General features: G+C 41.9%; 1 protein-coding gene and 1 pseudogene across 2 annotated transcripts; one reads left to right on the top strand and one right to left on the bottom strand.

Annotated features, from left to right (window-relative positions):
- Window positions 1–281: 281 nt before the first annotated feature.
- Window positions 282–1536, bottom strand: LOC146660280 (nuclear protein 1 pseudogene; annotated as a pseudogene). Its single transcript, XR_014913518.1, has 2 exons — window positions 1165–1536; window positions 282–592 (listed from the first exon to the last, which is right to left on the bottom strand). The product of XR_014913518.1 is annotated as a nuclear protein 1 pseudogene (transcript).
- Window positions 1537–2803: 1267 nt separating this feature from the next.
- Window positions 2804–10446, top strand: vkorc1l1 (vitamin K epoxide reductase complex, subunit 1L1). The gene is made up of 3 exons (XM_085420057.1): window positions 2804–3065; window positions 5224–5333; window positions 9047–10446. Exons 1-3 carry the CDS (start codon window positions 2875–2877, stop codon window positions 9271–9273), a joined length of 528 nt encoding a protein of 175 aa, XP_085276183.1. The 5' UTR covers window positions 2804–2874; the 3' UTR covers window positions 9274–10446.
- The last annotated feature ends 10986 nt before the right edge of the window (window positions 10447–21432 follow it).

Here is a 21432-nt window from a genome sequence, read left to right as displayed (position 1 = left end):
GAAAAACAGCAGAGTGTTGTGTATTTTCCTTAATCCCTAATCTGTTAAATTATTATTTGCTTTTATGGATCCATTGTTATTATGTTATAAAGCAAAAAAACATTTAAGAAAAACCATAAATAGAGAAGCACCAGCCAAATGTCTTTGCTCTGCAAATTATACTCCCCCCTCTATGATATGATATGCCCATATACCATGTCCTTTAGGGGTTCTGAGATACAAATAAGCACTGCCGCATGGAATCGAACCCCATTTCAAATGAAAACATGACACTGGTTCAATTACCATCAACTTTTTATTTGATTTAAAATCAGCATATCTCCTGCACCCACAGTGGATGTATATATCTATACATTTAGCTTTCAAGCACACAATCCACTGACTTACATAGCTTAACACTAACTATTCTTGCACAGCTGTAACTTGAAGGAAGGGAGGGGGGGGGGGGGGGGGGGTGTCTTGTTACAGGGAAACCTATGGAATGGAGGGCTGCCTTATGACTAATGGGCACGTTCCTGGTGTCACAGCACTCCACTCACTGGGTCAAGAAGGCAGAGACACTTGGCCATGGTCAACATCAGAAATCCGAAATCTGTGTGGAGAATCATATTAAAAAAAAGAAACATAAATACATTGTTTAGTAAAACAAACTCAATGTTTCCCTTTTAAATTTAGGTTTGCTGACATATACGTTTTTTTTGTTTTTTTTTTTAAAGAAGGCAGGCTGGCGCTACAGGTATTTTTTATTTATACATGAGCAGTTTGTTCTTTGACATATCAAAAAGCCCCGCATATTTTAATTTTTGTTTTGACAGACAAACAGCCCGAAAGCTCAAAGCAGCCAAAAATAACGCTAAAGAGAAATTAACTGATCCAGTTACTGACAAATGATAACCTGTTTATTTTCCTCCAATGCTAGCCTGAGCTGTGGGGACGCTCGGTCCATTCTGAAGGCCACAATGCACAATATCACTTACTCCGTCAAGGACGGATCGCGATCTCCTGACTGCTGTTACAAAGGCAGGTGTTGTTGCTCCTCTATGGGTGTGAACTGTTTTGGCATGGCGTCGTTGGCTGGGCTGTACAAATTCCAGGCAGGATTGTTTTTCTATCACAACCGTTCAACATAAACACAACGTTCAGACGACACCAATCCATAGCTACCTGTAAACATCGCAGAAAAAAAGCCATCAGGATGACGAGCTCTTGGTTCTCCTGCGTTTCATTTGGCTATTGTGATATTTTTCTGCAATCTTCCTCTCGTGCCCTGCAGGGCAATGGCGGTTTGTGTTCAGCTCGATTTCCCTCTTGGATCTTCCTTTACCGCCAGCGTGGCCCGAGTACTCTAGCAGATTGTAGTAGTCGTACTGATCGTAGTAGGCCTCCTCGAAAGAGACCAGTCTTTCAATATCTGTCGCCATTTGGACACGGAGAGCAGCACTTGTTCGCAGACAGTTTCTTGCAGCGAGTAAACATATGATGTCACGCCGTGTTTTAATACATGCAGTCATGTGATCACGGCTGTTCCACTTCCTTTTGTTTTTGAGGCGAGCACACGGACATACCAGAGAGTTTGTAAATTTAGAGTAAACACCCCCTTTCTGGAATTTTGTTTTCAAAGGGGGCGCTCGCGAGCTAGTTCAGGATGATCAACGTTTAGCCCGCGACATTTACATTCCGCAAACATTTTTGCTAGACACCTTTGCGATAATTTAAATACGCTTTATATAGATATTTCCGGAGTTCAATTGTATTAAACACATTTCTGTGAAATTTAGCGACATCGCAGCACCATGAGCCATTTTACGGCACATGCCATTTTGATTTCAGGCATGAAGCCAGCAGCAACAGAGAGCATTGTAGCACCAGTCTCCTGATGGCATCATCTTCAACCACCATAACCAGCTGCTTCTTATACGCGGATAAAGTTTCTGTTAACCACGCTTCAAACATCTAGTTATCGTTTGTACACAGATGCCTCAAAAGGAGTATGCGCTGTCGTAACTCCTCGACGGACCAGTCAACAGGCGCTAGCAAAACTGTTTCTCTGTGGGAAAACTATAAGTACATAAATGTCGTTTTATGGTTAAAACTACCTTCGCTAAAATAAAGAGGAACGCTGTATCTTTTGGCTAAAAGCATGTGTAAACAATTATTTTATCAGTTTAGCTCACCTGACCTGACAATTTCACCAAATACTCTCTCGCTAGCGCCCTCAGCTGCGCTCCTGGGTTCAAGAAACAAGTGGACAATTTCATTGATAGGAAGTGGAATGGCTCTGTCTAAAGATGAGCTCTGCGTACGAACGACTCGTGTCTGCCTTGTATTATGATTTTTTGTTTCTGTTTCAATTTGTATGTTCCGCTCTCACGTGACTGTCCGAGGACTATATATGAAAACTTTCAAATCAACTTGATTTTACGATAAAAAGAAAAGTATGTATTTTTATTAACGCGCCGACATTAAAAGGCAGCTTAAGCGGGACATTCTTATACAATAAGGTACCCTAAATAGGGCACCATTTTGAAATAAGGGAGCCTAAGTAGAGCATGTGGATTCCTGTTTTACGGGCAATGCGCTGTATGTATTTCTAAAACAAATCTGCACAAAATACAACAAATACCGGTCTCCCCAGTACTCTTACATGCATTCATGTTAAAATAAAACGCGGCACATGGCCTGAATATCGTTTATTTGCCTGCTTCTTCTCTCCCAGAAATCTGCGCTCAGCATTTTCTGGGATGTTTTCCTCCTCGGCCCAGCGTCCCGCCCTGACGGTGTGGCACACGTAGTGACGCTTTTCCACGTCGCAGTAGAGTCTCACAGGCGAGCTGGCTGCGTGTGTATGCGTGTCTCCAGCTAGGCCAGAGAGTGATGGCGGCGCCCGTCCTGAGAGTGTCCACCCCTCGGTGGGAAAGAATAGCCAGGCTTCTTGTTTGCCTGCTAGGCATACTGTTGTCTTTATATGCTTTTCACGTCGAGAGGGAAAAGGCGCGGGATGCGAGTTATAAAGCTCTGTGCGACGTCAGCAGCTCCATCAGCTGTTCAAAAGTGTTCAGCTCAAGGTAATTTGAATTCAGCAAAGAGCGCCGACAGTGGCGCTCAATGAAGCTGCCTGCTATTGTGACAATCTGGGAAGGGCTGCGCGGTTTAAACTGTCAAATGCACTCTGCTAACATTTGACTGCTAACCCCAACCGTAAAAGCTAATCACAAGCCATGGCTGGTAGCTCTCTGTTATGCATGCATTAGTTAGAAAAAATAACTTTACCATTGTAGGTGTTGGTTCTAAAGCGCCACATTAGCTTTGTAGCACCAAGAAGCTAATTTTGCTAACCATTAGCTAACGAAACCCGTTGGTTAACATTTAAGCCAGTTTCACTTCTGAACCAACTGACAGCAGAGTCATAAACGCTGTCAGTTTTAATGGGATCCTGTTCAGACCGACTGTCCTTTGCACGTCTTAAAGCTAAAACATATGTTAAAACCAACTATATAGCATTAAAGTTCCCGATAGCTTGTGCGCAGCGAGGCTATTGTGAATGTATGAGTGATGCTGCTACGTGAAGTCAGTTACTCCGATGACCAGAACTGGGACATTTGTTTGCTGGGTTGATGTTGGTGAATTTAGTCAAATAACTTAAATGACTAACCTCCTACTTTGGCTGTCACACAGCTGTCGTTAGCTCTTGTGCTAACGTCACCAATTATAAGTCCAAAGAGCTAAAACCCTACAGCCTGGTTACCTAAAGGAACACAGAGCTAGTCCAGAGGTCAGTGGAGGGGACTGTAGCATCACGCATCCTTGCCAGACAGGTGCATCTCCAGAGATTATTACTTAGATTTTTTTTCTCATGATTATTATACACTTTTTGTATGCATACTGTTAAGGTGCTTAACAGCTTTTGGTGGCCATTCAGTTCTAATAAAGTACAATAACACCATCTACTGGGCCTGTTTGAATGAGAGGCACTGCTGGCCCTGATTACACCTGGAATGCAACCTGTCTAGGACTTACTGCATATTTGTTGAATGAGTCGGTGACTTTTCCGTTTGAGAGTCTGTCTCAACTGATGTAAGCCTGCCCAAGTGTAACATTTCTTTTAAAGAAGAAATCGAGCTGCTTACATTGGTCTGATCAGTTATGGTTTCCAGCAGTGTAATCTTTATGTCATCCTGTATTTTTGTGAGCTGAAGGGTCTGTTTTTCTCAGCTTATCAGTTAAAGAACTAGGCACAATGGTGCTCTAGTGAAATGAATGGAAAGAAGGACATTTAGTAATGTGGAAAATACAATTTATTATATACAGGGTGCACACACAATATACATTATACAAAAGGAGAATAAGCTTTCACAAAGTGAAATGCGTTTGCAAAAAGCAAGTCCACACTAGGACATAACCTTTGTGTGTTCCTAGTACTCTTACTGTGAGACATGGTGGATTGCGTTGTTACGTCGGACAATGTCAAACATGGATCAGAGTTATTGAAATGACATTTACACATGCTTCTATCAAATGATGTTTTACAATGATAAATAAGCAAGTGCATAGATCAATGTGGATTGGGGCTTTAAAAAATGAAGTTCTTCAGGACTGGATCTTACCCATCAACTCTCTCTCTCTCTCTCTCTCTCTCTCTCTCTCTCTCTCTCTCTCTCTCTCTCTCTCTGTACACACATATTTATTTAATCATTTATTTATTTATTCTGCATCCTGCATACTTTGGCATCCAGAAAATACAAACAATGATTTCATATACAATGATTTCTGATATGCCATCATAAAAGATGGCATATCAGAAACTCAAGGAAGAAAGAAATTCCTCCTGTTTGAACTGCTTCATGTCAGGCAACACATAAGTCAAGATGTAGTGATTTGTCTTTGTGACATGCTGCCTTTCTACATATTTTGGAATTGGTTTATTGAATTTCAGGCCAACAATAAATGTTTTTTGTTACTGAAACAGATTCCCCCCCCCCCCCCCCCTTTTTTTTTTTTTTTTTAAAGGTTCAGTTTATTAAATAGTAAAATGCTCTTCTGAGAGTAATAATTTGCTGTTATTTTGCTCAAATGAACACCTCACTGCAGCATTTTAGGAAGCAAACACTAGGAAGTGTTTTTTTTTTTTTTTTTGGTAATATCTTTTGACTTCAGTCTGCCTCGTTGCATGTTGTGCATGTTGATTTCCATGAATAAACTCTATTTTATTCTATTGTGGTTTAGGTGGGGTCGAGGATTCGGACTCCTGGGCTCAATTTTTGGAAATGACAGTGCACTGAACCAACCCAACAGTGTCTATGGGATTGTCTTTTATGCCTTTCAGCTGCTTCTAGGTAAGCCTATACTCTGTTCCCAGTTGTGGGTTACTTTGTCATTACGTTTTGGATTATATATGACAAATCTCTCTTTGCCTTTGCTCTAGAGGCAAGTGCTGACTCAACTTGTTGCTTTCCTGTAACACAGCTATTTTTGCCTCAACCTGACTCACATGACACTGACATCACACGGAGTTTATAAATGATAATAATGCAGTTAAATGCGAAGTTTGTGTTGTAGGAAGCATTTCCTGCTGACCTGTATTGAAATGTTTTTGGACCTCCCATAGGACTGCAGAGATGAGTTTTTAGAAAACTTCTTATCCTTCTTCTGTTTGGTTTGATGCCTGATATCGTTTTGTTTGTCACACTCTAATCTTGACACCGACAGATAACTGTGATTGTGAATATTTCTCTCTCTGTGTGTGACTTGTTTTAACTTGAACATTGTTTTTCCTCCCTCTGGCGTATGTGACTCAGTCATGCTGGTTCGACATGTTAGCCTGCCGGAGGCCTGTAGGCTTGCCCGGCCACCTGGCCCTAGCACTGAACAAGAGGTCCTTTTAGCTGCTGCATTTAACACTCATTTGACTAGGACAATAGTATCCCAGTTTATCCAAACTGCTGCAGTGGGTAAAGATTTCCATATTAAAGACTGGTTGCATGGCCTTGGATTGGAAAATATTTGCACGTAAGCATTGCTCCAAAATCAGCATAACCAGGGCCATAATCTCTGGTCAATGCCAGTGAGCAGGTTAGAACAGCCGTTGCAAAACACTGAATTATTGCTATAGTTGTGACATTTGGCGATGTCCCTGCAGAGGATCTTTAGCTTCTTTATTCCTTAACTGTAATGAAGAAACTAGAGATTAGTTACGTGTTGCGAGGACGAAGTAAATATACAGTAATATTTGTGTCGAGGTAATCAAGCAAAGTTTGAGATTCTGATGAACTTTTATCCATTTCAGCTCTATAAGTGAACACTTACTAAATCAAGCACATCTGTTAACACCCATCTGAGATTCTTACTGCGTGCTGATCATCACAGTCCTCAGATGCAGGCTATTCACACATGGAGGCACCTATATGTGTGCAGATGTATCACAGTTAACTTTCACTGGTTCATCTGTTTTCACTCAGTCAGTGAGGGTTTAGTGTCTTTGAAGCATGAAGTTCACATTAGAGCAGGGCGATATGACCAAAAATATTTATCACGATATTAGGGCTGCCACAAACGATTATTTTGATAGTCGACTAGTCACCGATTATTTATGCGATTAGTCGACTAATCAGATCATCATCCACTGGACGTAAAACTACAGCTTATTGCACCAGCAGCATCTGCTCTTATATAACTATCATTAGCTTACAGCTTTAAGCTTTTAAGGTGCTAACTAAAAATAAAGACAAGATGATAGTTTATTCAATTTTAATGAAATTTGCAGATTGTTTCGGTAAAGTTTAATAAACTCCTTGCTATCTAAAATATAACAGGACACCGGAGTATATTCTCCAGCATCTCACACTTCTGATAATCAGCTGTCTGCTTGACGTTTATTCAGCTGTGTAAAAACTATAACTTTAATCTCAGCCAAACCGATTTACTCAGGAACAAATAAAATACTAAAAAAAAGCCAAACAATAACATTTTTAATTTATCTAAGTGACTCATATATATTTAACCTGAGTCGCGAAAGATGGCGGTGGGTTTGAAAACAATTTGCCGGGAGTCCGGTGTTCTCACGGCGCTAGTGACCTAGCCCCCGGCTAGCTATCGAGCTAGTGGGTAACAGACGTCTCCGAAAACGTCGGAGCGCTTTTGAAAATATGTGGTGTCCTGATAAACTGAGCCGATATTTGAGGTTTACACAGCTACATTCTCGCCTGAAAATATGTTAAACGTTTATTTTGTGACCCAGAAAGAATAATAAGAGTAATATTAAAACTAACTAGCTACCGCCATTGTTGGAAACTAAGCTGGGCCGCGCTATGAATTCTGGGACACAGCTGCTTCTTCTTCTTCGGGGTTTAACGGCAGCTGGCATCCTTGTACATGCTGTGCTGCCATCTTCTGTTTCAGTCCGTTATTACACTCTTAAATCCTGCTATTATTCCTGCGTCTTTTGCGATCTTACAAAGCTTCAAACGACGCGTCGACTATTAAATCAGTCGTCGACGATTTTGATAGTCGACGTAATCGTGACTAGTCGACAAATCGTGGCAGCCCTACACGATATACATTTGAAAATTTGCGATAACAATAAAACTGATGATATAATTGACACTAGACAAAATACTTTACAACTCCACAACTTTATTAGTGCAAAAAAAAACCCATCAATGTATTTTCACTTAAACACTTAATCATTAAAGTTATATAAAACTTTTACAGTGCAAATGCAAATTCCTTGCTGACAGTTTAACCAAAAGGCATTTCCAGTGGAAATTGGCCGACATATCCTAAGCATAACCATGTATAATATCCACAAAACCTAATAGGTTATACACACAATACGGTAATATTATGTTGAACCACAGTACGTATCACTCCGCGAGGCTCCTGTCTACGATAGGCGTAATGCTCCGACAATCCATCAAGCGGTGCAAAGTCGTACTGAAAAATTTGACAGATTTCCGAGCGCCGTGTACCACATAAAATCGTTTCGAGGTCAGTAAACACAACCAGAATTCATACATAAGGGAAATTGTCGATTTTCAGAAAAATGTGCCGTATTTTCCAAAAAACACGGTAATAACGACAGCCTGCTAGCATGCGCTACCAAAAATGGTGCTTTGTTGTGCATCTGACAGATGAAAGCCAAACCAGTTACACACCACTGAAGTTGCAGGATCTTTACAAACCAATTCTGGTTCATCCGTTTCATTTAACAATCCCCTTTCGCTCTTCTTATTCTGCATCGCCGCCTTGTGCTTATGTAAACAAAGGCTCTGCGCATCTGCGTTTTACCCATATTCTATCGTGATATTTCATTTTCCTATCGTTGCCCAACATTACACCGGTATTACCGTGAACGGTATGATATAGCCCAGCCCTAGTTCACATCCATAGTCAGTGTTGTAGTTACAATAGATGGCAATGGGGACACCCAAAAGTACACACAATCTACTTCTGTGTGTGTCTGTGGATACAGCAAGGAGCAACACACATTATAGCTGCTTGAAAGAGCGTGCTTAGAAAATCTTTGCTGCCTTTCCTCCCATCATTCAGTCCTTACACTCTTTTGACAAACGCAGTAACTTTACCAGTACATCTGTAAAAATCCTTGTTTTTATCACCGCAGGCTGGTGGAATCGAATACAGCTTTTTTTAACATGTTGTTCCCAGTTGTTAGTGATTGTTGAACCAAAGCTGCATCCCATCATTTGATCTAAATCATGATGATAAATGTCTAAAACAATAACGGTAGCAAAAGAGAATACCTGTGTGTTTAGTAGTGACTCCTATGAGTACAAACCTGGTGTAAAAGAAGTGCAGACACTGACAAAATAAGGACGTGTCATCATGTGACAGCACGATGACATAAGCAGCCGGCTGGCTCAGTGTGCGGGCTGAATGTCGTCACGAGGACTCACAATATAAATGCAGAAGTGCCTGAGGCTGAAAGCTCTGTGACAAGAGCTCTCTCAGGAGATTGTGTGAAGGTGTATTTTTTTTATTAATTTTTTTAATGGTTACCTGTTTAAGCCTCAATTTGTGTTTCTTGCCTTAGGAATGACTGTCAGTGCAATGGCCGCCCTCATTCTCATGACGACATCCATCTTGTCAGTGGTTGGGTCCCTCTACCTGGGTTACATCCTCTACTTTGTCCTAAAGGACTTCTGCATCATCTGCATCACCACATACGCGCTGAACTTCATTCTCTTTATTCTCAACTACAAGCGATTGGTTTACTTGAATGAGGCCTGGAAGCAGCAGCTACAGGCCAAGCAGGACTGAGCTGCCAAGAACGGCAAGAAAAACCCGAGAAACAAACAAACAGAGAAAAAAAAGAAATGTGACCTCTGAACATTTGACTTGCCACCAGGAGACCTTGCTTCCAAACAATGTTTATTCTGCTGTGTGTTCAAAAAAAGAAAAAAAAAAATGAAGAAATTTAACTTAAATGTTGGGCCTGACAACTCATTGTTGATTGCAAACACGGAAGGATTTGTAAGTGAAAGATGATTTTTCTTTTCTTTTTTCTCCTTTAATTTCTTTTTCCTTGTTTTAACATTTTAAACTCGCTTAAGGAAGGGTGGGTGTGTGTGTGTGTGTGTGTGTGTGTGTGTGTGTGTGTGTGTGTGTGTGTGTGTGTGTGTGTGTGTGTGTGTGTGTGTGTGTGTGTGTGTGTGTGTGTGTGTGTGTGTGAGTGAGTGCGCGTACATGTGTATGCGTGCATGCTCGAATTTGGGGGAGGTGAGAACACAACAACAACAATGCAAACAACCAGAGGCAGAGGACAGCTCTCATTTGAACAACAATTGGAAAGTGGAAGAAAAACACAGGACCTTTTTTAGGGTGCTTGATTTGAAATGGTTGGAAAGCTCCTATTGCTGCACAGCTCATCTGCACTAAAACTCGGAGCCGAATATTGGGTTCCAAAATTAGAAGAAACACTCACTAGGTTATCGTTTAGTTGCAAATCAGGTTCTATGAGAAGGGGGCAACAGTTTGTGTTATTATTTTTTTATGTTTACACTTTTTAGTATATTTCTTTTTGAAGAGGACCACTAAAATAAAACACGGCACAGTGTGAGATGTATTGTGTGTGTGTGTGTGTGTGTGTAGATCAGTCAGAACGTTTGTTTTGCAATTCTGTACATAGCTGCTGAGCAATATTCCAGACTAGATTGTGATTTAGTGTCGACACAAACCTTTAAGGAAAAAGGAAAAAACTACCAACAAAGCAACAGAAAATCTGGATTTAATCAGGGTCTTAGTTTGGTGGGTCAGACTTCAGATGTGTTCGGGATGTCTTCTGTCCTGTCGTCCTGGTCGGGTGTGCAGTTCAGCCGTGTGTGAATTTCTTTGTTGTACGTGGTTGTTTCATCTGAAGCCACAGAAAGAAGTCTTTCAAAATGGAACTGTGGGTTCTTTTTGCCAGGTTTGAGTAAAGGCACCCTCACTTTTTTTTGTGTTGTTGTTGTTCTTGTGGATAAAGCATTCCTGACCACCACACGAGTGGAAACCCATAAAGAATTATGTGCCTAAAGGAGTGTTACGGTAAATTACCTTTCCTTTTTTTTGGGGGGGGGGGGATGTCATATTATTGCATCAGATGTTTTTTTCCTCATTGTTTTATTGTCACAGGTCCAAGGCTTTATTTTTATGATCACAATTTTGTAAATTAAGATACCAGTAAAGTGTTTCTCTCTCCCTAATAGGCTCATAAAGGTAGCAAAGCCTGCTACACTGTGATTGTTCAAGGGCAAGGAGCGGCCTAGTGGCAGAAGCAACTCTTTATTTTTCTGTTCCCACTTCATTAATGTTCATTGGGCTTTTGTATACATGTGATATCACTTGAACAGTAACAGTGATCTTGCCAAGCTGAGTTACAGTTCATTTGCAGGATGTGAACAAAACTTGGAAAATGCACTACTTTGTGATTGGTGGGAGATCTGTAAGAAAACCAAGCAGCGTGTTAACCACACGGGTGGTTACTTGGGTTTTGTTCCAGTAGAAAAAGATAACCTGATCACTGTTGTTTGTTCTAATCCACCATTGGAAGGTCTAAGCAGACATGGAGAAGGCGAGCGCAGCATGTAGTGAAACGAGGGAGTAGAACCATCATCACCCTTCCATCCAGACTGCTGTCCACTGTTAAGTATCCTGTTTGTCACGTGCACGGTACACCATCTCCTGGCTTTTAGCATATGTTGGCCATCGGACAATCTTGCACCCACTGTCAAAGATCAGTAAGAGTCATAAAAAGTGTAATAATGTGATTCATCTGTGGTCTTAAAGCAGCCTGTTGATAGTTTCATCCCTGATCCTCTCCATTCCTCTGTAGTATAATTCAGGGTCTCGTACAAAGCTGTTCCATCGTTCTGAGGGTTTTCAAGTGTTGATAGCAACTGTCATAGTCACAAGTCATTTTAGTGATTTACTACTGGTGATGTGATAAATCACAAAGTCATTGGTTGTGTATGAAAATGGAAATTCAGGTGATCCCTTTTTCTTTTTTTTGGTGAAATAATTTCTGTTCTTGCATGTTGGGACTCATTTACTACGCCTCTGTTTTCCAAGGTACACTTTATAATAATTTCTTATAGTTTTTCCTGCATTCCAGGCAGACATTTGTTTCTTTGTGAAATGATGATTATTTAATCCTTTACAGTCATGTTGAGATTTGTTTTTTGGGCATGTCCAGTGTGGGCCTACTAGCTTAAAATGGACCTGTGATGCTAACACTGTTACAGTGGTGGATGCTTGTATTAAACGTGGCCAAAGTTTTAAATAATGAGGTCAATGTACAAGTAATCTCTGTGAGACAAAAGCTCAGGTTTCAGACTGCTCTAAAGAGCCGGTGTCGGGTCATTTTCCCACTCTTGACTCTTTATGGTATGAATGAGAGTGGCATTCTCTAATGTGGCCGTCTCAGTCTGATGGTCCGGACGATGAGCGCAGAAGATCCACACACTTGGTTCAACCCTTCTGTTCATGAGGGCAGAGGGATCCTGAACATATGGATGAACTAAGGGGCTAAGATAAATGAGGATCATTTTGAACTATAAGTCACACAAAGCTACTCTAATGGAGTCCAAGAGAAGAGCATATGGGGCCACTTTAATATAGACTTCACTTTGATTTTGATGGTATCTGATGATGCTCTTAAAGTTTTTAAAGCAAGATTCAAAATGGATCAATTACCCAGAACCCAATCACCTCTAGCCACTTGGGTCATGCTAATAATGGAATTTTAGGTTTCCCTTATGCCAGTATGAAAACTGGTGAAAATTGAATTTCCATGCTGCATAAAACAGAATGGAGATGAGTGGCTGCCTGGAATAGGAGACCTCATTCAAATATTGGTTTGCTTTGAAAAATGGTTGCCAGTTCTGTAAATGTGATTGGTGGTAAAGTAGCAAAAAAAAGAAGCGAATACCATTCAAGTCCTTTAAATGTTAGTGTCTCATAGTACATCTTCGGTAAGAACTTCCCTATCTACAGTATTTCCTGGCTTATGCCAGGTTGTTTTTCATCTCAGCACTGGACGAGGTTACCAACCACACTCTTTTATCCTTTTTCTGCACGCTCACAAGTTTTGTGCAAGTGAATCCATAGAAGTCTTTTTTTTTTTTTTAATTTAAATAACTGACAGATTGCTAGTTAAAAAGTATGGTTCCTGTGAATACTGATATAGAACTGAGAAGCGTACAATATCTAAGATTCCAGTCATGAAAGCCCATTACACCATTTGTGTAAAGTTACTTTAAAACTACAAGAAAGAAATTTGATGGATGTTTATTCAAAAGTTTGGGAAATCTTTGCCAGGTAAAAGGATCACCATTTCCTTGATGATGTAACTCTAAAATCAAGGTCAAGGCATAATCTTTGCTACATTCTCACAAATCTTCATTTAGGCCCTGAGGTAAAACTGCCATGTTAGTTGCATCACCAATGCCAATGAAAGTGCCTTCTGTTTGATCACTAGGCCTTGAGCCAAAGACAAGCAACAGTAAATAGCCTTGTAAAACAAAGAACTGCAACAGGCACTTGTGCTTGCCTTCCTTAGGATGAAATTTGCTTAATTGGTAATTCCTAAAGATTTGATACCTGGTATCAGTACGAAACTCTATTCAGAAATGGCCGTTCCTTTTTTCCTTACTCCACTATGTAATTATCTTTATCTTGCTTAGTTAGGAGATGTTTGTTAGCAGAAAACACACTGTTCCAATGATAAGATTGTAATGTTTTTTCAGAATTAATTATGCCCTTTAGCTGTATAGACTGTTAACATTCTGGGTTGTTTTAGTAAAAAAAAAATGTTGGGGGGTTGGAGGGCTAGGATATCCACGTGTCAGCATAAAAGGTTTATTAAATTTCTTTGTGGAGGAAATCTTACTGGGTTTGCTTCTGTATTGCCAAATATGTTTTAAAATGCTGTATTTTCTTACATGGAAAAGTGTTACATGAATGGTAGGAAGGTGCAAAAAATAACCTGTTTAAATCCAGCTTACCTTAAGGGAAAACTGTGGAAAAAGGTTGACGTGAGAACATTTTTAATTGTGTCATTGTCATGTGGAAATGATCTACCATTAAAACATTCCCTCTGAAGCTGTTAGTTTAAGTTATTTGAATGAAATAATGTGTTTAATACACAAAAAGACTTGCTTTTAAGTCTTTTAGGTTTTATTAGCTTAAATCTTTAGAATATTTGGACTAATAAAACCTAAAACGCAATCTTGTTACTTTGACAACATTTTTGAGTCTTTCAACAATATTCAGGGGATTTTATCTGAAAGATAAATGAGAGCGTATGAAGTTGTATCACAGCTCAGCAGATGGTGGTAAGTTACCAAAAGCATCATTGTGTTCCCTTTTAAAGATAACTGACGTACTTTATAAAATATTATCCGTTCTGTATCTTCCTGGATCTAAAAAAAAAAAAAAAAAGATTTTTGTCACCCATCATTTCTTTCTTCCACTCATCCATCCATTCTCTCCTTGTCAGGGTCGCAGGGGGGCTGGAGCCTATCCCAGCTACCAGGGTAGAGGCAGGGTACACCCTGGACAGGTTGCCAGTCTATTGCAGAGCTAACACATAGAGACAGACAACTATTCGCACTCACATTCACACCTATGGGCAATTTGGAGTCACCAATTAACCCAACCCCACTTACTGCATGTCTTTGGACTGTGGGAGGAAGCCGGAGTACCAGAGTTCTTTAATGTAGGATCCAGTGTGAATGTTTGCAGCAAGCAAACCTGTTTCAGTGTTTACATAAACACCTCAAGCTGGATTTATAGTTCAATTCAATTTTATTTATATAGCGCCAAATCACAACAAAAGTCGCCTCAAGGCGCTTCATAGATACAGAGAAAAACCCAACAATCATATGACCCCCTATGAGCAAGCACTTTGACGACAGTGGGAAGGAAAAACTCCCTTTTAACAGGAAGAAACCTCCGGCAGAACCAGGCTCAGGGAGGGGCGGCCGTCTGCTGCGACTGGTTGGGGTGAGAGAAGGAAGACAGGATAAAAGACATGCTGTGGAAGAGAGACAGAGGTTAATAACAGATATGATTCAATGCAGAGAGGTCTGTTAATACATAGTGAGTGAGAAAGGTGACTGGAAAGGAAAAACTCAATGCATCATGGGAATCCCCCGGCAGCCTACGTCTATTGCATCATAACTAAGGGAGGATTCAGGGTCACCTAGTCCAGCCCTAACTATATGCTTTAGCAAAAAGGAAAGTTTTAAGCCTAATCTTGAAAGTAGAGATAGTGTCTGTCTCCCGAATCCAAACTGGAAACTGGTTCCACAGAAGAGGGGCCTGAAAACAGAAGGCTCTCCCTCCCATTCTACTTTTAAATACTTTAGGAACTACAAGTAGACCTGCAGAGCGAGAGCGAAGTGCTCTAATAGGGTGATATGGTACTACAAGGTCATTAAGATAAGATGGGGCCTGATTATTTAAGACCTTGTATGTGAGGAGCAGGATTTTGAATTAAATTCTGGATTTAACAGGAAGCCAATGAAGGGAAACCAAAACAGGAGAAATATGCGCTCTCTTCCTAGTCCCTGTCAGTACTCTTGCTGCAGCATTTTGGATTAGCTGAAGGCTTTTCAGTGAGTTATTTGGACATCCTGATAATAATGAATTACAGTAGTCCAGCCTGGAAGTAATAAATGCATGAACTAGTTTTTCAGCGTCACTCTGAGACAGGATATTTCTAATTTTAGAGATGTTGCGCAAATGGGAGAAAGCAGTCTTACATATTTGTTTAATATGTGCGTTGAAGGACATGTCTTGGTCAAAAATGACTCCAAGGTTCCTCACAGCGTTACTGGAGGCCAAGGTAATGCCATCCAGAGTAAGAATCTGGTTAGATACCATATTTCTAAGCTTTTCAGGGCCAAGTACAATAACCTCAGTTTTATCTGAATTAAGAAGCAGAAAGTTAGCGGCCATCCAGGTCTTTATGTCTTTAAGGCATTCCTGCAGTTTAACTAATTGGTGTGTGTTATCTGGCTTCATGGACAGATAGAGCTGGGTGTCATATGCATAGCAGTGAAAATGTATGCTATGTCTTCTAATGATACTGCCTAAGGGAAGCATGTATAATGTAAACAGAATTGGTCCTAGCACTGAACCCTGTGGAACTCCATAATTAACCTCAGTGTGTGAAGAGGACTCTCCATTTACATGTATAAATTGGAGTAATAACAATAATGGATTGGATTTATATAGCGCTTTTCAAGGCACCCAAAGCGCTTTACAATGCCATTATTCATTCACTCTCACATACTGGTGGAGGCAAGCTACGGTTGTAGCTACAGCTGCCCTGGGGCAGACTGACAGAACCGAGGCGGCCATATCGCGCCATCGGCCCCTCTGGCCAACACCAGTAGGGTAAAGTGTCTTGCCCAAGGACACAACGACCAGGACAGAGAGCCCGGGGATCGAACCGGCGACCTTCCGGTTACAGAAGTCTATTAGATAGATATGATACAAACCACTGCAGTGCAGTACCTGTAATACCTACAGCATGTTCTAATCGCTCTAATAGGATATTATGGTCAACAGTATCGAATGCTGCACTAAGGTCTAGCAGGACAAGCACAGAGATGAGTCCATGTCAGAGGCCATAAGAAGATCATTTGTAACCTTCACTAAAGCTGTTTCTGTGCTGTGATGAGCTCTGAAACCTGACTGAAACTCTTCAAATAAACCATTCCTCTGCAGATGATCTGTTAGCTGTTTGACAACTACTCTTTCAAGGATTTTTGATATGAAAGGAAGGTTGGAGATTGGCCTATAATTAGCTAAGACTGCTGGGTCTAGAGATGGCTTTTTGAGTAAAGGTTTAACTACAACCAGCTTGAAGGCCTGTGGTACATAGCCGATTATTAGAGATAGGTTGATCATATTTAAGATCGAAGAATTAATTAATGGTAGGACTTCTTTGAGCAGTTTTGTAGGAATGGGGTCTAAAAGACACGTTGATGGTTTGGAGGAAGTAATTATTGAAGTTAACTCAGAAAGATCAATTGGAGAAAAAGAGTCTAACTTAACATCAATGGTAATAAGAGTAGCTGTAGATAATATTACATCTGTGGGATGATTATTGGTAATTTTTTCTCTAATGATAAAAATTTTATTTGTGAAGAAGTTCATGAAGTCATTACTAGTTAACGTTAAAGGGATGGTTGGCTCAAAAGAGCTCTGACTTTTTGACTTTTTGTCAGCCTGGCTACAGTGCTGAAGAGAAACCTGGGGTTGTTCTTATTTTCTTCAATCAGTGATGAATAGTAAGATGTTCTGGCTTTGCGGAGGGCTTTCTTATAAAGCAGCAAACTATTTCTCCAGGCTAAATGATGATCCTCTAAATTTGTGACACGCCATTTCCTCTCCAGATTACGAGTCATCTGCTTTAGGCTACGTGTTTGAGAATTATACCACGGAGTCAGGTACTTCTGATTAGAGACCTTAGTTTTCAATGGAGCTACAGTATCCAGAGTCGTACGTAGTGAGGAGGTGAAATTATTAACAAGATGATCGACCTCTGTTGGAGTAGCGTTCAGATAGCTGCTCTGCTCTATGTTGGTACAGGGCATTGAAGATGATAACAGTGGCTGGATTATATTCTTAAACTTAGTTACAGCGCTTTCAGAAAGACATCTACTTTGATAAAGTCTACTCTCCACCGCTGTGTAATCAATTATTGTAAATGTAAATGTTATCAGGAAATGATCAGACAGGAGAGGGTTTTCAGGAAACACTGTTAAATGTTCAGTTTCTATGCCATATGTTAAAACAAGATCTAGAGTGTGATAAAAGTGGTGGGTGGGTTCTTTTACATTTTGAGAGAAACCAATTGAGTCTAATAACAGACTAAATGCCACGTTGAGGCTGTCATTTTTAGCATCTACATGGATGTTAAAATCACCCACAATAATTATTTTATCTGAGCTCAGAACTAAATTAGATTAAAGTCTGAGAAATCAGACAGAAACTCTGTGTAAGGCCCAGGTGGATGATAGATGATAACAAGTAAGACTGGTTTCTGAGTTTTACAGCTGGGGTGGACGAGGTTAAGCATCAGGCTTTCAAATGAATTAAAAGTCTGTCTTGGTCTTTCATTAATTAATAGGCTGGTGTGAAAAATTGCTGCCACACCTCCCCCTCGGCCTGTGCTTCGAGGTTTCTGGTAGTTAGAATGACTCGGGGGTGTTGATTCATTTAAACTAACATAATAATCCTGCTGCAACCAGGTTTCTGTAAGGCAGAGTAAATCAATTTGTTGATCAATTATTAAGTCATGTACTAACAGAGACTTGGAGAAGAGAGACCTAATATTTAATAATCCACATTTCACTGTTTTACTCTTTGGTTCAGATGTGGATACTTTATTGTTCTTTCTTTGTAATTGTTTATGTTTAAGTTGTTTGTTGCTGGTTTTTAGTTTGTTTTTTGTCTGTTCGGGAGCTGACACAGTCTCTATGGAGATGGGTTTTTGGGGGGTAGCAGGAGGAGAGAAGCTGCAGAGAGGCATGTAAGACTGCAACTCTGCTTCCTGGTCCCAACTCTGGATAGTCATATTTTGGGGGGTTTAATAAATTTGTCCATATTTCTAGAAATGAGAGCTGCTCCATCCAAAGTGGGATGGATGCCGTCTCTCCTAACAAGACCAGGTTTCCTCCAGAAGGTTTGCCAATTATCTATGAAGCCCACATCGTTTCTGGGACACCACTCAGACAGCCAGCAATTTAAGGAGAACATGCGGCTAAACATGTCACTCCTGGTCTGATTGGGGAGGGGACCAGAGAAAACTACTCAGTCTGACATTGTTTTGGCAAAGTTGCACACCGATTCAATATTGATTTTAGTGACCTCCGATTGGCGTAACCGGGTGTCATTACTGCCGACGTGAATTATGATCTTACTGAATTTACGTTTACCCTTAGCCAGCAGTTTTAAATTTCCTTCAATGTCGCCTGCTCTGGCCCCTGGAAGACAATTGACTATGGTTGCCGGTGTCTCTAGCTTCACATGTCTGAGAACAGAATCACCAATTACCAGAGTTTGACCCCCGGCGGGTGTGTCGCCGAGTGGGGAAAAACGGTTAGACACATGAACGGGTTGGTGGTGTACCTGGGGCTTCTGTTTAGGACTATGCTTCCTCCTCACCGTGACCCAGCCGCCCTCTTTCCCCAGCTGCTTGGGGTCTGCTGGGAACAGCTAGCGGGGCCTACGCTATCTTCGGCTGCACCAGCTACAGGGGCCTGGCTAGCTATGAGTGAATGAAGGGTGCGAAGCCGAGTCTCCAATTCAGTAATCCTGGCCTCCAGAGCTGCAAATATGCTACATTTGTTACAGATATCATTACTGCTAAAGGAGGCCGAGGAGTAACTAAACATCTGACACAATGAGCAAGAAAGTGCAGGAGGGACAGGTGAAGTAGCCATGGTGCTAACGAGTCGGCTACGAGCTAAGCTAAGCTGAGCTAGCGAAACAGTACAGAGACAGTGAGTGAATACTTTGGCTATAAATTAGGTAGTGAGTACACAGAAAGTGTGCTTCGGATGAAGCAAGTGAAGATTATACTATGAAAAAGAATGTATTTAAAAGTTGTTAATTAAATTGTTGAGCAAATAAGCTACTCAGAAACACCACTATTCCTTCACTCTCACATTCACACACTGGTGGAGGCAAGCTACAGTTGTAGCCACAGCTGCCCTGGGGCTGACTGACAGAACCGAGGCTGCCATATCGCGCCATTGGCCCTTCTGGCCAACACCAGTAGGCAAGTAGGGTAAAGTGTCTTGCCCAAGGACACAACGACCAGGACAGAGAGCCCAGGGATTGAACCGGCGACCTTCCGGTTACAGATGCGATTCCCAACCCCCTGAGCCACGGACGCCCAATTCATATTGGTCATTCGTGTCACCGGGGCTTCAGGTGAGGTTCTAGCGTCCCCAGCATGTTCATGAGGGTGCGGTTAAACCGTTCAGTTGTCCCGTTGCCCTGTGGGATAGGGCGTGTTGTGGGTCTTAGTGATGCCGGTGTATTTACAAAGCTCCTTCACCACAGCACTTTCAAAATTGCGCCCTTGGTCTGCATGCAATTTCGCTGGGAAGCCAAACCGACAGAAAAAGTTTCTATACAGCACCTTAGAGACTGTGCTGGCTGTTTGGTCTTTAGTGGGGTATGCTTGCGCATAGCGTGAGAAATGGTCAGTGACAACGAGGACATTTTCGATACCACCTTTTGATTTCTCAAGAGTCAAAAACTCCACACAAACTAGCTCCAAGGGGGCACTGCTGTGGATACTGACCAGGGGGGCCCTGAGTTTTTCTAAGGCAGCACCTCTCACATTGCTCGCACCAAGCCTTGATTTCCTGAAACATCCGTGGCCAATAAAATCTCTCCCTTATCATGGTGCTCTCAAAACCAAGGTGGCCTGAGTCATCGTGGAGAGCAGTCTTGACTGATATACACAAATCCTCTGGTAGCACCAATTGCTCAACTACTCCCCTTTGGCTGTCTTGGATGCAGCGGTACAGGACGCCATCCCTTACCACTAACCTTCTCCACTCCTTTAAGAGAAGACGCACGTGCCCTCCACCACTGATCCGCTCACTGCGGCTTGGTTTCTGGTTCATACTCTTATAGTGCAAGACAGGGCCAATAACAAGGTCTTTTTTCTGCCCTGCACGGATCTCCTGTTTGGTCATGGTGGGCAAGGATTCCATCCCCACATCCCTGCAAGGCTCAGTGGATATAGGGGGGCCGAGTTCAACTTCCTCCCCTGCAGACGTGCCATGGCCAATGAGGCTTTGAGTATCCTGGGTAGCCTGTCTCACACCATACCCCTGTTCGTTGACACCCACCCACTGAGGGCATGTCTGTAGGATGTGCGTGACCTCCTGGTTAGACATGCAAGAGAGGGCATCAGCGTTTGTGTTGCTCTGTGCCCTCCGATACTGGACATCAAAATCCAAAGCAGCCAGCCTAGACACCCACCGCTGGCCTGTAGCATCCAGCTTTGCTGAGGACATAACATATTTGAGAGGGTTATTGTCTGTCTGGACAGAGAACCTACGCCCATAGAGGTGGTCGTAGAATTTGTCTGTGACTGCCCATTTGAGAGCAAGGAACTCGAGTTTGTGTGCAGGATACCTTGTCTCTTCTGGGCTCAAACCTCTGCTGGCGAAGGCTATGACCCTCTCAGCTCCCCCTTGGACCTGAGCTAGAACGGCGCCCAGACCTTCCCCTGAGGCGTCCGTTTGCAGAACGAAAGGCAAGCTATAATCAGGATATCCCAGCACTGGAGCGCTTGTCAGCCTTTCTTTTAGGGTCTCAAAGGCCTTCTCGCATTCATCTGTCCACACAAAAGGTGGATCGGTGGCCAGACTTTTCTTTCCCCCTCGCTTTTTCTTTCTGGAGTCACCAGCAGTTAGGCGGTACAGGGGAGCAGCTAGGGTAGAGTACCCAGTTACATACCGCCTGTAGTATCCAGCAAATCCCAGGAATTGCAACACTTCTTTGGGGTTTGTGGGCCTCACCCAGTTTTTCACCCTGCTGATCTTCTCTGGGTCTGTCCAGATCCCCTCAGCAGACACCAAGTGACCCAAATACTGAACCTCCTTTCTCACAAGCTGGCATTTAGAGGGCTTTAACTTCAAGCCATGCTGCAGTCTTTCTAGATGCTCATCAAAGGTTTTGGAGAATATGATAGGTCATCAAGATAGATTAGGAGGTGGGTGAAGTTCAGATCGCCAAAGCAGCAGGCCATGAGTCTCTGAAAGGTGGAGGGAGCATTCTGCAGTCCAAAGGGCATACGATTTGCTTCAAACAGCCCCATAGGGGTGCTGAATGCCGTCTTGTGTTTGTCATGCTCCGCCACCTCTACCTGCCAATAACCAGAAGTGAGGTCAAGGGTGGAGA

The sequence above is a fragment of the Rhamphochromis longiceps genome, linkage group LG10 (genome assembly GCF_057381845.1).
Source record: "Rhamphochromis longiceps isolate RC_006_pf linkage group LG10, R_longiceps_female_GT1.1, whole genome shotgun sequence".
Taxonomy (NCBI): domain Eukaryota; kingdom Metazoa; phylum Chordata; class Actinopteri; order Cichliformes; family Cichlidae; genus Rhamphochromis; species Rhamphochromis longiceps.
Note: the sequence above shows the minus strand (reverse complement) of the source record. Positions and strands in the feature narration are given on the sequence as shown.